The following is a 15,956-nucleotide window of genomic DNA, read 5'->3' on the forward strand; positions in this document are numbered from 1 at the left end:
TTTGTGTGTGTGTGTGTCTGTTACAAACTGCACGTCTTTGTGTGTGTGTGTCTGTTACAAACTGCACGTCTTTGTGTGTGTGTGTGTGTGTGTGTGTGTGTGTCTGTTACAAACTGCACGTCTTTGTGTGTGTGTGTGTGTGTGTGTTTGTGTCTGTTACAAACTACACGTCTCTTTGTGTGTGTGTGTGTCTGTTACAAACTACACGTCTCTGTGTGTGTGTGTGTGTGTGTGTGTGTGTGTGTGTGTGTGTGTGTGTGTCTGTTACAAACTACACGTCTTTGTGTGTGTGTGTGTGTGTGTGTCAGGTTTCTATACACACATCTCCACGCTGGCTGACGTGCAGGAGAACGTGATGGAGTACCTGCACGTGCTCAGCCGGCCGATGGTCATCAACCACGACCACGACATCATCTGGACGGAGGCCTACATGGACACCGTGGTGAGCCGGCCAATCAGAGGGCTCCGTTTGCTCGTAATAACATACCCAAACTAAAAAGGGTGTATCTCTGCATCCACAAAGGATATTTGAATAATGTTGGTGTTATAATAAAGGAAAACCATGTGTGCTAAATGTGTAAATATTATTATATTTGTTACTGGTTAAGAATAAATAAAGATGAAAGACAGCAAAAGTTGAATTTCCAGGTTCGCCTAGAAAATCTGTTAATAATTAGGTGAAATGGGCATTTGGGAAATTTGAATTTTCTCATGTACCAAACCATATATTTCACTTTTATATTACTTATGGTGTTCAATACATCAAATGTAGCAGTATTTGGCTTCAGTCATCTTCATCTTCTTCATCTTCATCTTCATCATTCGTCTCCTTCCTCCCTCTGTGTTTTTGTTTTTCCCTTTTCATTCTCCCATGATCCTCTGGGGGCTCCATCCAACGCTCCGGCAGTTTCCCAGCACCAAAGAGGTAAAGAAGAAGAAGTCAAAGTTTTAGATGAACGAATTTTAACGAGTAGAAGAAGAAGTCGTAGTTTTAGATGAACGAGTTTTAACGAGTAGAAGAAGAACTCGTAGTTTTAGATGAACGAGTTTTAACGAGTAGAAGAAGAAGTCGTAGTTTTAGATGAACGAGTTTTAACGAGTAGAAGAAGAAGTTGTAGTTTTAGATGAACGAGTTTTAACGAGTAGAAGAAGAAGTCGTAGTTTTAGATGAACGAGTTTTAACGAGTAGAAGAAGAAGTCGTAGTTTTAGATGAACGAGTTTTAACGAGTAGAAGAAGAACTCGTAGTTTTAGATGAACGAGTTTTAACGAGTAGAAGAAGAAGTCGTAGTTTTAGATGAACGAGTTTTAACGAGTAGAAGAAGAAGTCCTAGTTTTAGATGAACGAGTTTTAACGAGTAGAAGAAGAAGTCGTAGTTTTAGATGAACGAGTTTTAACGAGTAGAAGAAGAAGTTGTAGTTTTAGATGAACGAGTTTTAACGAGTAGAAGAAGAAGTCGTAGTTTTAGATGAACGAGTTTTAACGAGTAGAAGAAGAAATCGTAGTTTTAGATGAACGAGTGTTAACGAGTAGAAGAAGAAGTCGTAGTTTTAGATGAACAGGTTTTAACAAGTAGAAGAAGAAGTCGTAGTTTTAGATGAACGAGTTTTAACGAGTAGAAGAAGAAATCGTAGTTTTAACGAGTAGAAGAAGAAGTCGTAGTTTTAGATGAACGAGTTTTAACGAGTAGAAGAAGAACTCGTAGTTTTAGATGAACAAGTGTTAACGAGTAGCAGAAGAAATCGTAGTTTTAGATGAACAAGTGTTAACGAGTAGAAGAAAAAGTCGTAGTTTTAGATGAACGAGTTTTAACGAGTAGAAGAAGAAATCGTAGTTTTAACGAGTAGAAGAAGAAGTCGTAGTTTTAGATGAACAGGTTTTAACGAGTAGAAGAAGTCGTAGTTTTAGATGAACAAGTTTTAACGAGTAGAAGAAGAAATCGTAGTTTTAGATGAACAAGTTTTAACGAGTAGAAGAAGAAATCGTAGTTTTAGATGAACAAGTTTTAACGAGTAGAAGAAGAAATCGTAGTTTTAGATGAACGAGTTTTAACGAGTAGAAGAAGTCGTAGTTTTAGATGAACAAGTTTTAACGAGTAGAAGAAGAAGTCGTAGTTTTAGATGAACGAGTTTTAACGAGTAGAAGAAGAAATCGTAGTTTTAGATGAACGAGTTTTAACGAGTAGAAGAAGAACTCGTAGTTTTAGATGAACAGGTTTTAACGAGTAGAAGAAGTCGTAGTTTTAGATTAACAAGTTTTAACGAGTAGAAGAAGAAATCGTAGTTTTAACGAGTAGAAGAAGAAGTCGTAGTTTTAGATGAACGAGTTTTAACGAGTAGAAGAAGAACTCGTAGTTTTAGATGAACGAGTTTTAACGAGTAGAAGAAGAACTCGTAGTTTTAGATGAACAGGTTTTAACGAGTAGAAGAAGTCGTAGTTTTAGATGAACAAGTTTTAACGAGTAGAAGAAGAAATCGTAGTTTTAGATGAACAGGTTTTAACGAGTAGAAGAAGTCGTAGTTTTAGATGAACAAGTTTTAACGAGTAGAAGAAGAAATCGTAGTTTTAACGAGTAGAAGAAGAAGTCGTAGTTTTAGATGAACGAGTTTTAACGAGTAGAAGAAGAACTCGTAGTTTTAGATGAACGAGTTTTAACGAGTAGAAGAAGAACTCGTAGTTTTAGATGAACAGGTTTTAATGAGTAGAAGAAGTCGTAGTTTTAGATGAACAAGTTTTAACGAGTAGAAGAAGAAATCGTAGTTTTAGATGAACAAGTTTTAACGAGTAGAAGAAGAAATCGTAGTTTTAGATGAACAAGTTTTAACGAGTAGAAGAAGAAATCGTAGTTTTAGATGAACGAGTTTTAACGAGTAGAAGAAGAACTCGTAGTTTTAGATGAACGAGTTTTAACGAGTAGAAGAAGAAATCGTAGTTTTAGATGAACGAGTTTTAACGAGTAGAAGAAGAAGTTGTAGTTTTAGATGAACGAGTTTTAACGAGTAGAAGAAGAACTCGTAGTTTTAGATGAACAAGTTTTAACTGGTCTCATTCCTCGGTGTTGGTCCGTCCTGGTTAGATTCCTGGAGATCGCTTGTGGTCCTGTCGTTATCCTCAATTTAATTAATTCCACGAGTGAAGTGAAGAATAAAGTTTATTTTCCTCACTCATCTCATCTCATTTCATCTGTTCAATTGAGAAAGTTTTAAAGTGTTTTCTAAACGATGACCTCATCCCTGTGTTTTCTAAACGATGACCTCATCCCTGTGTTTTCTTAACGATGACCTCATCCCTGTGTTTTCTAAATAATGACCTCATCCCTGTGTTTTCTAAACGATGACGTCATCCCTGTGTTTTCTTAACGATGACCTCATCCCTGTGTTATCTAAACGATAAACCTCATCCCTGTGTTATCTAAACGATGACCTCATCCCTGTGTTTTCTTAACGATGACCTCATCCCTGTGTTTTCTAAACGATGACCTCATCCCTGTGTTTTCTTAACGATGACCTCATCCCTGTGTTTTCTAAACGATGACCTCATCCCTGTGTTTTCTTAACGATGACCTCATCCCTGTGTTTTCTTAACGATGACCTCATCCCTGTGTTTTCTAAATAATGACCTCATCCCTGTGTTTTCTAAACGATGACGTCATCCCTGTGTTTTCTTAACGATGACCTCATCCCTGTGTTATCTAAACGATGACCTCATCCCTGTGTTATCTAAACGATGACCTCATCCCTGTGTTTTCTTAACGATGACCTCATCCCTGTGTTTTCTTAACGATGACGTCATCCCTGTGTTTTCTTAACGATGACCTCATCCCTGTGTTATCTTAACGATGACCTCATCCCTGTGTTATCTTAACGATGACCTCATCCCTGTGTTTTCTAAACGATGACTTCATCCCTGTGTTTTCTTAACGATGACCTCATCCCTGTGTTTTCTTAACGATGACCTCATCCCTGTGTTTTCTTAACGATGACCTCATCCCTGTGTTTTCTTAACGATGACCTCATCCCTGTGTTTTCTAAACGATGACCTCATCCCTGTGTTTTCTTAACGATGACCTCATCCCTGTGTTTTCTTAACGATGACCTCATCACAGCTCTTCACCACCAAAGCTCAGAGTCTGCTGCTCATGACCTCGGTTGCGATGCCGGTCTTCAGCAAGAAGCAGGAAACGGTCGGTGGACTCTGATCACTGTATTGATCTGTGTGTATTTTATTTTGAAATTCTTTTCGAATCACAGAAAATAATCCCAGAAAAAAACTTTCAAAATGTAAAAGTAAAAAATGTAGAATAACAAAGCGTCTAGTAAAGAATTATATAACAAGTTTGAAGGTGAAAATAATTTCACTCATTATTATTTTAATAATTTAAATATTATTTTAATGTTATAGTTTAATGGAAATTTATATTCAACCGCATCTATTAAATATTTTTTTATTTAAATATTATTTTTATTTGAGAAAATAAGAAATCCATGTCAGCAGATCCAATGTTTTATATTATTAGTATCATTGTCATAATAATAATAACAATAAATGTTGTTATTGTTTTATTTTATTGTTATTATCTTTATTATTAATAATATCATTATTATTATTGGTCCCCAGCTGTCCCACGGGATCCTGCTGGGTGTGGTCGGCACCGACATCCCGCTGATGGAGGTCATGAAGCTGGCGCCCAGATACATGGTGAGCAGGAAGGACCCGCCGAGGATTTCACAATAAAAGCCTCTCTAGGCCTTTCTTCCTCTTACTTTTCCTCTTCCTCTTCCTCCTCAGCTGGGAGCTCACGGCTACGCCTTCCTCATCACCAATAACGGCTACATCCTGGCACACCCTGACCTCCGACCTCTGGTGAGAGACACGGGACCGAAGACACACACACACACAATCAGACACACACACACACACACTCACACACTCACACACACACTCTCACACACACACACACACACTCACACACACACTCACTCACACACACTCACACACACTCACAGTCACACACTCACACACACTCACACACTCACACACTCACACACTCACACACACTCACACTCACACACACACACTCACACACACACACACACACACTCACACACACACACACACACACACACACTCACACACACACACACACACACACACACACACCCACACACACTCACACACACACACACTCACACACACACACACACACACACACACACACCCACACACACTCACACACACACACACTCACACACACACACACACACACACACACACACCTAACTGTGTTCTGTCTTCAGTACAAAGATGGAAAGAAATTGAAGCCGAAGCCGAACTACAACAGTGTTGATCTGTCTGAGGTGGAGTGGGAGGACACGGAGGAGAAGGTCATTTATTAATAAAACTATATGTTATCAAGTCATTTATACACTTTTTATTAATAAAACTATATGTTATCAAGTCATTTATACACTTTTTATTAATAAAACTATATGTTATGAAGTCATTTATACACCTTTATTAATAAAACTATATGTTATGAAGTCATTTATACACCTTTATTAATAAAACTATATGTTATGAAGTCATTTATACACCTTTATTAATAAAACTATATGTTATTAATCTTTCTGCAGAGGGGTTTGTTCACACAGCATTCAGAGACTTTTATACACATTTATTAATAAAAACATGGATTAAATGTATTTTATTATGTCTGTTGACACCATATTCTGAATTATAGACTGATGTTTCTTTCTGTTAAATAAAGAGTATTGTATTACATTGTATTTGTATTTATTATATTGTATTTCAACCTCTTGTGGTCTGGTCCTCCAGCTCAGGACCTCCATGGTGAGAGGAGAGACCGGCTTCATCCGGCAGAGCATCAGAGCTTCAGTGGACAAAAAGGTCAGGAGCCAATCAGAGCAGCTCGTTGCCCCATGTAGACTCAGGGGGGGTCAGACTAAATGAGGGGGGGGGGGGGTAATGAAGTATTCTATTGATATAAGTTTATTTATATAACTTATTTTACACAACTCCTCCAACAGAAGCGACCTCTGTTCCTCGTCAACGACTATTTCTACACAAACATCGACGAGACTCCTTTCAGGTAAATCTGTGAGTTAAAGGGTTAATGTCTGGACCTCCAGGCTGCCCCCTGGTGGTTAAATAATGTATTTAATGTCTGGACCTCCAGGCTGCCCCCTGGTGGTTAAATAATGTATTTAATGTCTGGACCGCCAGGCTGCCCCCTGGTGGTTAAATAATGTATTTAATGTCTGGACCTCCAGGCTGCCCCCTGGTGGTTAAAGAATGTATTTAATGTCTGGACCGCCAGGCTGCCCCCTGGTGGTTAAATAATGTATTTAATGTCTGGACCTCCAGGCTGCCCCCTGGTGGTTAAAGAATGTATTTAATGTCTGGACCGCCAGGCTGCCCCCTGGTGGTTAAATAATGTATTTAATGTCTGGACCTCCAGGCTGCCCCCTGGTGGTTAAAGAATGTATTTAATGTCTGGACCGCCAGGCTGCCCCCTGGTGGTTAAATAATGTATTACCCCCAAATGAAACCTGAGCTGAAGGGTTCATGTTGATGATGAGCCGATAATAGAAAGATACGAGTTTCACTAGTATTTTTAATAGTCGATAACAATTCAATTTGATTTAAATTGTTCACTCAGTTTATATCCTGTTCTCGAAACATAAAAGGATCCTTTAAGAAAAAACTTAATATATTGAATATATATATATATTTTTTTTTTTTTATTGAATTTAATATATATATATATATATATATATACAAATAATAATAATATTGCCTAATACATTTTATATATATATATGTATTTGATTTAATTTAATATACATATTTTGTATATATATATTTTTTATTATTGAATTTAATATATATATATATATATTTAGTTGTACCTGTGTGATCTGACCACTAGAGGGCATCACTAAATAGAGACGTCTCCTCCTCTGCAGCTTCGGCATGGTGCTGACTCGAGGTCACGGCCGCCTCATGTTCATCGGAAACGTGTCCGTGGAGGAAGGTAGGAGTTCCCACAATGCATTGCTGCACTCTGAGCTGTATGTGCGTCTGCTGCTGGTCAGCGTCAGTTTGATTTATTTATTATTTATTTATGAATACACACGGAGTCGAAGGAGTGTTATTAAAAATAATAAATGAGGAGATAAATAATAAATAAAATAATGAGTATATTAAAAATAATTGAAAATAAAAAAAGACGAATTGTATTAGAATAATTAAAAGCAACAAAAATGTGGGTTCATTTATTTCTGTGTATAATTATTTTTATATTTTAAGAATCGTTTATTGATTCATTTTAGTAGATATACTGTATACTATATTTTTCTGAATATATTTAAACGACATTATTTTCATACGGTGTTATTTATTTATTTTTAAATAATATTTTTCCCTATTGCTTTTATTCCCCCATTTTTTGTAATTGCTTATTTAGTTCTTTATTTCTCTTTATTCTTGCTCTCTATTCGTCTATCGCTGCTCATTCTGACAGTAAATCTCGTTTGTCTCCTCCAGGTTTGCACGACCTCACCTCGCCCGACCTCAGCATCGCCGCCGAGTGGTACGGCGGAAACACGACGCTCATTAGTCACGAATTATTACTCCACAAACCACATCGTTTAATTGCGGTCAGGCTCATTGTTGTTTATATTTATATTAATATATAATATTCCCCCTCAGGACGTACTGCGAGACCGACATCGACCCGAGTCACCGCAAATACTCTCAGCTTCAGGCCGCCATCCGCTACCTGCTGGGGCTGGAGCCCGACCTGGAGTGTAGGTTCATGTGCAACTACGTTAAAAAGATGTTAGTTAAAGTGAGATCTGGGAGCCTACTGCAGCCTTAAAGGGCCAGCGCGCCCCAAAACACAACGCTCAACTTAATGTTTTTGATTAAAATCTGATTAAAGTATTAACGGTTTATTTTGGAGAGATTTTAAAGCGAGACACGTAGAATAATTTTTTTAAATTAAATATCACAGTTTTAAGCTCAATTTCAGTCTCTGACAGAGTGATGTGTTCAAGGACCGTCGGAAGGATGACCATCTGACAATTATTAATGGTGACATTTTGTGTGTTTAAAGAACATCTTTCCGTGTGTGTGTGTGTGTGTGTGTGTTAAAGTGAGATTTTAACTAACATTTCATACGCTTAACGATGACGAACAAACACCTCGTCAGAATAAGATCTTAAAGATTTATTCTGAACCTTTTAAGTGAAGTTAGTCGCTCTTTAGTTGTTGTAGTTTTTACTTTCATAACTACTTGTTCTCTTTTCGGTTTGCTTTTATTTGCAGATCAAATTTGTGTTTTATTTTATTCGTGGAAACTGTATAATGTCACTGCAGTGAATTATCTTTAAACATCTTCCTGAACAAAGAAAACCTGTTAAAGGGACAGTGCGTCTTTTATGAGCCCTTCATATCTATACAGGGACCAGGTCCTCGTCACAGTCGGCCATGTTGTGCACATTCCTACGGGAGCCCAGAGCGGACAAACCAAACACCGACTGCAGAGAGACCCTTGAAGGCCACCGTAGTTCTCCACGCGCTGCTGTCTCTTTAAGGGACGGAGGACGCTTCAGGTGTGAACCTCGTTTCCTTTCCTCGTTGCAGGCGACGAGGTGTTGCTGCAGCAGACGCTGTTCGACGCCGTGGTGACGGCGCCGCTGGAAGCCTACTGGAACGCCCTGATGCTCAACGACAGGTGAGGCACACCTGCAGCCTTAAAGGGCCAGCGCGCCCCAAAACACAACGCTCAGAACTTAATGTTTTCGATTCAAATCTGATTAAAGTATTAACGGTTTATTTGGGAGAGATTTTAAACGAGACACGTAGAATAACATGTTTGTATTAAAAATATGTGCGTGTGTGTGTGTGTGTGCGTGTGTGCGTGTGTGTGTATGCGTGTGTGCGCGTGCGTGTGTGTGTGCGCGTGTGTGTGCGTATGTGTGTGTGTGTGCGTGCGCGTGTGTGTGCGCGTGTGTGTGTGCGTATGTGTGTGTGTGCGTGCGCGTGTGCGTGTGTGTGCGTGCGCGTGTGCGTGTGTGTGCGCGTGTGTGTGTGTGTGTGTGTGCAGGGTGGAGCCGGGGTTGGAGACGGCCTTCCTCGGTACTCGTGCCGGCCTGATGAGGATCATGAGATACGCAGGAGTGGAGACCAGAGTGGCAAAGTAGGACTGGAACTTACTATTGTTATTATTATTATTATTATTATTATTATTATGATGCTATGCAGTTACATAACAGAATAAAAGCTTTATGACCAAACTACGTTATTTCTAGTTTTATCTTTACAGAATTTGAATCTTAATAATTGTCTCTACAAAAGAAGGCAAACGCACCAATGACCTGGTTCTGGTTCTGGTTCTGGTTCTGGTTCTGGTTCTGGTTCTGGTTCTGGGTCTACAATATTTAAATATCACTAATGCAACAAATATTAAAAAGTTCCTTTTTGGGGTCCACTTATGCTGTTTGCTGTCACTATTTTTGTTTATATGTGTGTATAATATATATGTGTATTTATATATATATATATATATATATATACACATATATATATATTTGTGTATAATATATATCTGTATTTATATATATATATATACACATGTATATATGTATGTGTGTGTATATATACATTTTAATACTTTTTAAAATCTTGGGAGAAATAATTATGTATTAGTTAATTCTTATTTGTATTTTAAATCTTAATAACGGTGTCTGGACATTATTATTATTCATGCATGACGCAATAATAATAATAATAATAAAAAGGTTGAATAATTCATTAAAACCTTTCCAGCGCTGACGAGATTAATTTAAAAACTGTGAACTTCCAGACGGTTTCTGACGGCGGGCGACAAAGACAACCTGTTCACCGTGGACCACTTCCCTCTGTGGTACCGCCTGGCCGTGGAGAACCCTCCGGGCAGCTTCTACTACTACCCCGTCCACGACAAAGGTCCGCCCCCTCAGGTCACGGTGTTTGATCCAATGGCTCTCGGCTGATCACCTTCTCCCCACAGGAGTGAAGTACGTGATCGCGGCGACGGCGGTGACGGTGTCCTCCGAGGGGAAGACGGCGATGGCCGGCGGTGAGTCACACTCATCCAAAATATTATTTATTTATTCATAATTTATATGTTAATTATTTATTTATTCATTCATTTATTTATTTATTATTTATATATTTATTCATCAGTTATAATTTTTTCATTCATTTATTAATTAATTAATGTTTTTATTTTTTATTTATTTTTGTATATAGTTATTTATCATTCATGATTTATAATTTGTTCATTTATCTATTCATTTATTTATGTATTTATTTATTCATTATTTATTTATTATTCATTTACTATGTTTTTATTTATTTATCATTTATAATTTATTTATTCATTATTTATTCATTCATTTATGTATTTATTGTTTATTATGTATTATTTTTATTTATTATTCATTATTCATTATTATTAATACTATTTTGATATCTATTGATTATCTCATATTGCATATATTACCATTTTTTTATCAACTGTTGACCGAAACATTGAAGACAAACATTGAAGACAAACATTGAAGACAAACATTGAAGACATTTGGTCTTTGAAAGTCTTTTTTAAAGGTTTTGTAGAACGTTGAATTCAGATCAAACTTTAAGGAACTTTTCACAACGAATTCATTCTTCTGAGATCGCGTTTATTTAATTGTTCATATCATCATAACATATATCGGTTTAAACTTGTTTTATTTTGAGGCTCAGACAGGAAGTCGATCAAACAGGATTCCACCCGTCTGTCTGAGTTAAAAGAGCTGATGAAGTTCACCACGTATTTATTCCTCAGATAGAAATCAGACTGTCAAATCAAAAATAAGAAGAAACGCAGTTTAGATAAATAGAGTTTTATTATCTTCAGCATGACTAACAGTCCTGGAGTTGAGACCATATTTCATTTGCTGCTCACAGGAAAGACGGACGGAATAAATAGAAACACGCGGAAGTTACGGCGGCCGCAGCTCAAAGCTCGCCCACTAGGGGGCGGCGCAGCTCTGTTGTTGTTGTGAAGCAGCTCACATGAACATAAGATACACCGAAGAAAGAGAACGAGGGAAACGACACGTTCACAGAACAGAAAAACACCGATGACGGGGAAGTCAAGGTAGACCTGGCCGAGGGAAAGTAGTGCCACCTCCTCTAGATCCAGTCGGGTTTCCGAGAGCGTCCTCTGGGAGGATCTGAAGCAGACGGGTCAGAAGCTGCTGATCCGATACCCGTGCACCGTGCCCTCTTTGGGCGGCGGCGAGTCCGGCGACGCCTGCCCGTCCTCCGGGTCGGTGTCGGACCCGGACTCGGCCATCAGGGGCTGACCGCGGCTCTTCATCTCCCGCTGGTAGCGCGCCATCAGCGAGGCGTAGACGCAGCCGTACGTGGCCGCCACCACCATCATGACGCACACGGTGCCGCAGATCACGCCCGCGACTATCTGCGTGCCGTGCGCCCGCCGGACGCTGGCGGGCCGGTAGCGCTGGCGGACGCAGTCGTCGTTGCTGCCGATGCGGCCGGGCGGGCACGGGGGCCGGGTGCCGTAACCCGCCGCGCCCTCTCTGGCTGGACTGCGCAGGCAGTGGCTGAACATCTCTGCCGGCACGCCGCGGATGTCGCGGCCCTTCAGATCCCCCGGGAGGCTGCACCGCATGGCGTCCACCTGCCCCTCTGTAGAAACAGGGAGGAGGGAGGGGAGGAAGAAGGAAACGGAGGTCGTTATATTCTTAGATCTCTTTGCTCGGCATCCGTCCTGCAGAGCAGAGATTAATTGCTTCGATTAGACGGCTTTTTAAAGCACGGACTCAAAATGCAAAAGGGATTCGCTCCGGTAGCGGACTTAGAGACGACTTATCAACTTCAGAGTATTTGAGATGAGGAGAGGCCCCCGAACCGCCCGGCTCACCCCTGTAAATCAACCACTCCATCCAGTGCTTGAAGTCTCTCAGCTTGCAGTCGCACTCCCAGGGGTTTCCTGCCAGCTGGAGCTGCTGGAGCCCCACCAGGGGCTCGAAGGTGACTCTGTCCAGGGCCACCAGCCGGTTGCTGGCCACGGACAACCAGGCGAGCCTCTGGAACCCATCCAGCAGGCCTCTGGGCAGCCACAGGAGGCCGTTGGAGGACAAGTCGAGCCCTCGCAGCCGCCACAGCCCCCTGAAAGCGTCCTTGCTCAGGCCGTCGCCCCCTTGGACTCCGTTCGGGCCCTGCAGCGCCGCTGTGCTGTCGTCGGGGTCAGAGGTCACCGGGCGCACCCCGAGGTAGTTGGCGGAGAGGTTGAGCCAGCGCAGGCTGCCCAGCGCGGAGAAGGCTCCGGGCTGCAGGGCGGAGAAGTGGTTCCGGGACAGATCCAGGAGCTCCAGGCTGCTGAGGTTGGACAGCTCGCTCGTGCCCAAGGAGGAGAGGTTGTTCTGGGGTAGGCGGAGGACCAGAGAGTCCTGGTCCAGCAGTGCTAGGATGGGCATCAGAGAGAGGAGGCCGACGGCGGAGCAGTCAGTGGTGTTGCCGTAGCAGGTGCAGACACTCGGGCAGCCGTGGACCGAGCCCAGCAGTCCCAGTAGAGCCAACACCAGACTGGACAGGAGCGCACACACTGGGGGAACAAGCAGAACCGAATCATGAGGCGACCTTTGAGCTCTGGAGTCACAACAACAACAACAACAACTGAAGGAAGCAAAAGCTAAACACGACAATGCAGCGTCTGAGCGGACTCACCCAGACTCTCCTGGTGACTTCGTCCATGCTGGTCCAGCTTCTTCATGTCTGTCCCATTGAGTCCACGGTGGCTTTAGGTTCTCATCCAGATGTCTCGGCACTCTGCTGGAGAACGTCCTGGAGAACCTAGGAGACGGACACGACTATTATAGGTTTATGTTACAACCATCGCTTGTTAGATATATTTCTACAGCACCTGGATATTTTAGAGTTTAAAACATCCGACAATCAGAGGATTCGCCCCCTGGTGGTCAGGAGAGAGAATGCAGCTTTAACACATGAAGCATAGACTTCTATACAACCAGAGGAGTCGCCCCCTGGTGGTCAGGAGAGAGAATGCAGCTTTAAGACATGAAGCATAGACTTCTATACAACCAGAGGAGTCGCCCCCTGGTGGTCAGGAGAGAGAGAAAGCAGCTTTAACACATGAAGCATAGACTTCTATACAACCAGAGGAGTCGCCCCCTGGTGGTCAGGAGAGAGAATGCAGCTTTAACACATGAAGCATAGACTTCTATACAACCAGAGGAGTCGCCCCCTGGTGGTCTGGAGAGAGAATGCAGCTTTAACACATGAAGCATAGACTTCTATACAACCAGAGGAGTCGCCCCCTGGTGGTCAGGAGAGAGAATGCAGCTTTAACACATGAAGCATAGACTTCTATACAACCAGAGGAGTCGCCCCCTGGTGGTCAGGAGAGAGAATGCAGCTTTAAGACATGAAGCATAGACTTCTATACAACCAGAGGAGTCGCCCCCTGGTGGTCAGGAGAGAGAGAAAGCAGCTTTAACACATGAAGCATAGACTTCTATACAACCAGAGGAGTCGCCCCCTGGTGGTCAGGAGAGAGAATGCAGCTTTAACACATGAAGCATAGACTTCTATACAACCAGAGGAGTCGCCCCCTGGTGGTCAGGAGAGAGAATGCAGCTTTAACACATGAAGCATAGACTTCTATACAACCAGAGGAGTCGCCCCCTGGTGGTCAGGAGAGAGAATGCAGCTTTAACACATGAAGCATAGACTTCTATACAACCAGAGGAGTCGCCCCCTGGTGGTCAGGAGAGAGAATGCAGCTTTAACACATGAAGCATAGACTTCCCTTTAAGCACTTTGTTACAGCAAACAAATGTTCAGGCTTTCTAATCTTTTATTTATTTATTTATTTAAACACTTTTATTTTATGTTTATCTAAGACTTGAAGAGTTCCTCTTTATTCTCACGTCGTCTTTCAGAAACTAGAAACTGAAACGCGGCTGAAAGGACCGGCTTCACTACTTTGAAGGATAATCCTCCGTGAGCTTTGTTTCCATTCGCTTTGCTCTTTGCTTTTCGTTCATCTTGTCGGTGGCAAATCAAAGATTAACCGTCTGCTCCAGGGATTCAAACCGACGCTCAAACCCACCAAGAGTGCAACTCCACACGCCGGATTAAGTGCAGTCCTTCGTTTGCACTGATTAAAGAAGAGCCGATCTACAGTGTATTGGCATTACAGGTCGGCTTGTCCTCAATCCGCTTCATTCTTTTGCCTTTTTTCTCTAAACACACTAAACACAGTTTCATGGCGGCGTGAAGTAATCCCGTGTTTCCACCGTGCCGGCTTCTGCCTTCTTGCCGCCCACTCGCGGCGCACGCTGCAGATTCACGGCGTCAAGCTTTGTAAAATGTTTTTTAATTCTCTCGTCTTCGTCTCTCTTGGCGACGAAGCCGCGGGAGGTTAAGGGAGAAAAGTGGCGTCGCTCCGTCTGCGACCCGGGAAACGCCGCCCGCAGGTCCTTCTTTTGTGTTGCGGGCCTTGCTTTTGTTAAAGTCGGCACAAAGACGGCAAAAAGAAGCGGGGAAGGTGCCTTCAGGGCCCCGACCGACATCACCAAAGCACCCGATGGAGAGTTGGAACCACAACGTCGGTTGCTTGTCGCGGTTTAACGGAGATAAACTAGAATACAGCCAGATGTGTGAGGTACTTCTACACGGTCAGAGTACTACTGCAGTAGAAGTACTGCTGTGGATGTGTTTTAGACTCCTAGAAGTTTCAGCTGAAGTGAACGCTGTATTTAGAGTATCTTCACCTTGACGTCAGACAGGAAATGAAGCTTCACAGACACCAGACTCCATTCATGAAATCAGTTCGCCTGTAGTTGGTGATCTACTACAGACCCACTGACTCTGGATCAGCACCTCCTATGACTGCACTCCCCTTCATCTGAGGACCCGTTGGCTCCAGAGTGCCTGCAGCGCTACGCTAACATTCTACGGTAACATGCTATGCTAAAATGCTACGCTAACATGCTACGCTGAGAACCGTAGATCTACTGCAGAGGCCTGTAAGAGGATGAGCACGGCATCCTATGGAGCAGATGACCTCTGACCCCTCTGGCGGTTGCAACAACAGATGGACGTTGACTCGCAGGATTTACTGAGATAAAAAAATGGATTTCGTCTTCTGCCTAAATAAGTCAAAGTCTGGAGACGTTAACCCTTCGATAGCGCCGAGGTCGGCGTGTCATCTTCTGTTCATCAAGAGCTGAAGTCGCTCCCGAACGCCTCGCCGCTCTCCACCGGCTCCCTTCCTCGCCCCCTCGCCCTGAGGCTGACGGCTGGAGGTCGAGGACGGTCACATTCACCTAAACTCAAACTTCACCCGGCAGGTTTGTCCGTGAAACTGGGACAAAGAGGAACTTCTATCCTGTATTTTTAAAAGAGGAAGGCGAACGCCTCCCGATCGTGTACCCGAGCAGCGCTGAAAGTTATCCGGTTCATCGCGAAGTTTAGTCTGAGTTTAAGTTTAAGAACACAGTAAACAGGAAGGACCAAGCTGCAAATGACTGAGGCTTAGAAAATACTTCCTCGTGTGGGCGACATATAAAGTCATTTTCTCAGACTTCTAAACAACCAGAGGAGTCGCCCCCTGGTGGTCAATAGAGAGAATGCAGCTTTAACACATGAAGCATAGACTTCTATACAACCAGAGGAGTCGCCCCCTGGTGGTCAGGAGAGAGAATGCAGCTTTAACACATGAAGCATAGACTTCTATACAACCAGAGGAGTCGCCCCCTGGTGGTCAGGAGAGAGAATGCAGCTTTAACACATGAAGCATAGACTTCTATACAACCAGAGGAGTCGCCCCCTGGTGGTCAGGAGAGAGAATGCAG

The 15,956-nt window shown here is 42.5% G+C and overlaps 2 protein-coding genes across 2 annotated transcripts in view; one reads left to right on the forward strand and one right to left on the reverse strand.

The window, feature by feature from the left end:
- Positions 1–15,956, forward strand: part of LOC117732775 (voltage-dependent calcium channel subunit alpha-2/delta-4-like) — a 60,886-nt gene that overhangs the window by 24,662 nt on the left and 20,268 nt on the right. The window contains 14 exon segments of the mRNA XM_034535946.1: positions 309–442; positions 4,106–4,183; positions 4,618–4,698; positions 4,789–4,863; positions 5,298–5,384; positions 5,836–5,907; positions 6,048–6,109; positions 6,987–7,054; positions 7,567–7,612; positions 7,732–7,829; positions 8,668–8,758; positions 9,131–9,223; positions 9,890–10,011; positions 10,076–10,144. Coding sequence (XP_034391837.1) covers positions 309–442; positions 4,106–4,183; positions 4,618–4,698; positions 4,789–4,863; positions 5,298–5,384; positions 5,836–5,907; positions 6,048–6,109; positions 6,987–7,054; positions 7,567–7,612; positions 7,732–7,829; positions 8,668–8,758; positions 9,131–9,223; positions 9,890–10,011; positions 10,076–10,144 — 1,176 coding nt within the window.
- On the reverse strand, positions 11,300–12,850 carry LOC117732776 (leucine-rich repeat and transmembrane domain-containing protein 2-like). Its single transcript, XM_034535947.1, has 3 exons — positions 12,805–12,850; positions 11,999–12,682; positions 11,300–11,763 (listed from the first exon to the last, which is right to left on the reverse strand). The coding sequence occupies exons 1-3, from the start codon at positions 12,848–12,850 to the stop codon at positions 11,300–11,302; spliced, it is 1,194 nt and encodes a 397-aa protein (XP_034391838.1).

The sequence above is a fragment of the Cyclopterus lumpus genome, chromosome 6, assembly GCF_009769545.1.
Source record: "Cyclopterus lumpus isolate fCycLum1 chromosome 6, fCycLum1.pri, whole genome shotgun sequence".
NCBI lineage: Eukaryota > Metazoa > Chordata > Actinopteri > Perciformes > Cyclopteridae > Cyclopterus > Cyclopterus lumpus.

Coding starts and splice junctions, on each gene's coding strand:
- LOC117732776 (XM_034535947.1), bottom strand. CDS start 12,850: ATGAAGAAGCTGGACCAGCATGGACGAAGTCACCAGGAGAGTCTGG. Junction 12,683..12,804: donor AAGTCACCAGGAGAGTCTGG/GTGAGTCCGCTC, acceptor TTGTTCCCCCAG/TGTGTGCGCTCCTGTCCAGT. Junction 11,764..11,998: donor GGAGTGGTTGATTTACAGGG/GTGAGCCGGGCG, acceptor CTGTTTCTACAG/AGGGGCAGGTGGACGCCATG.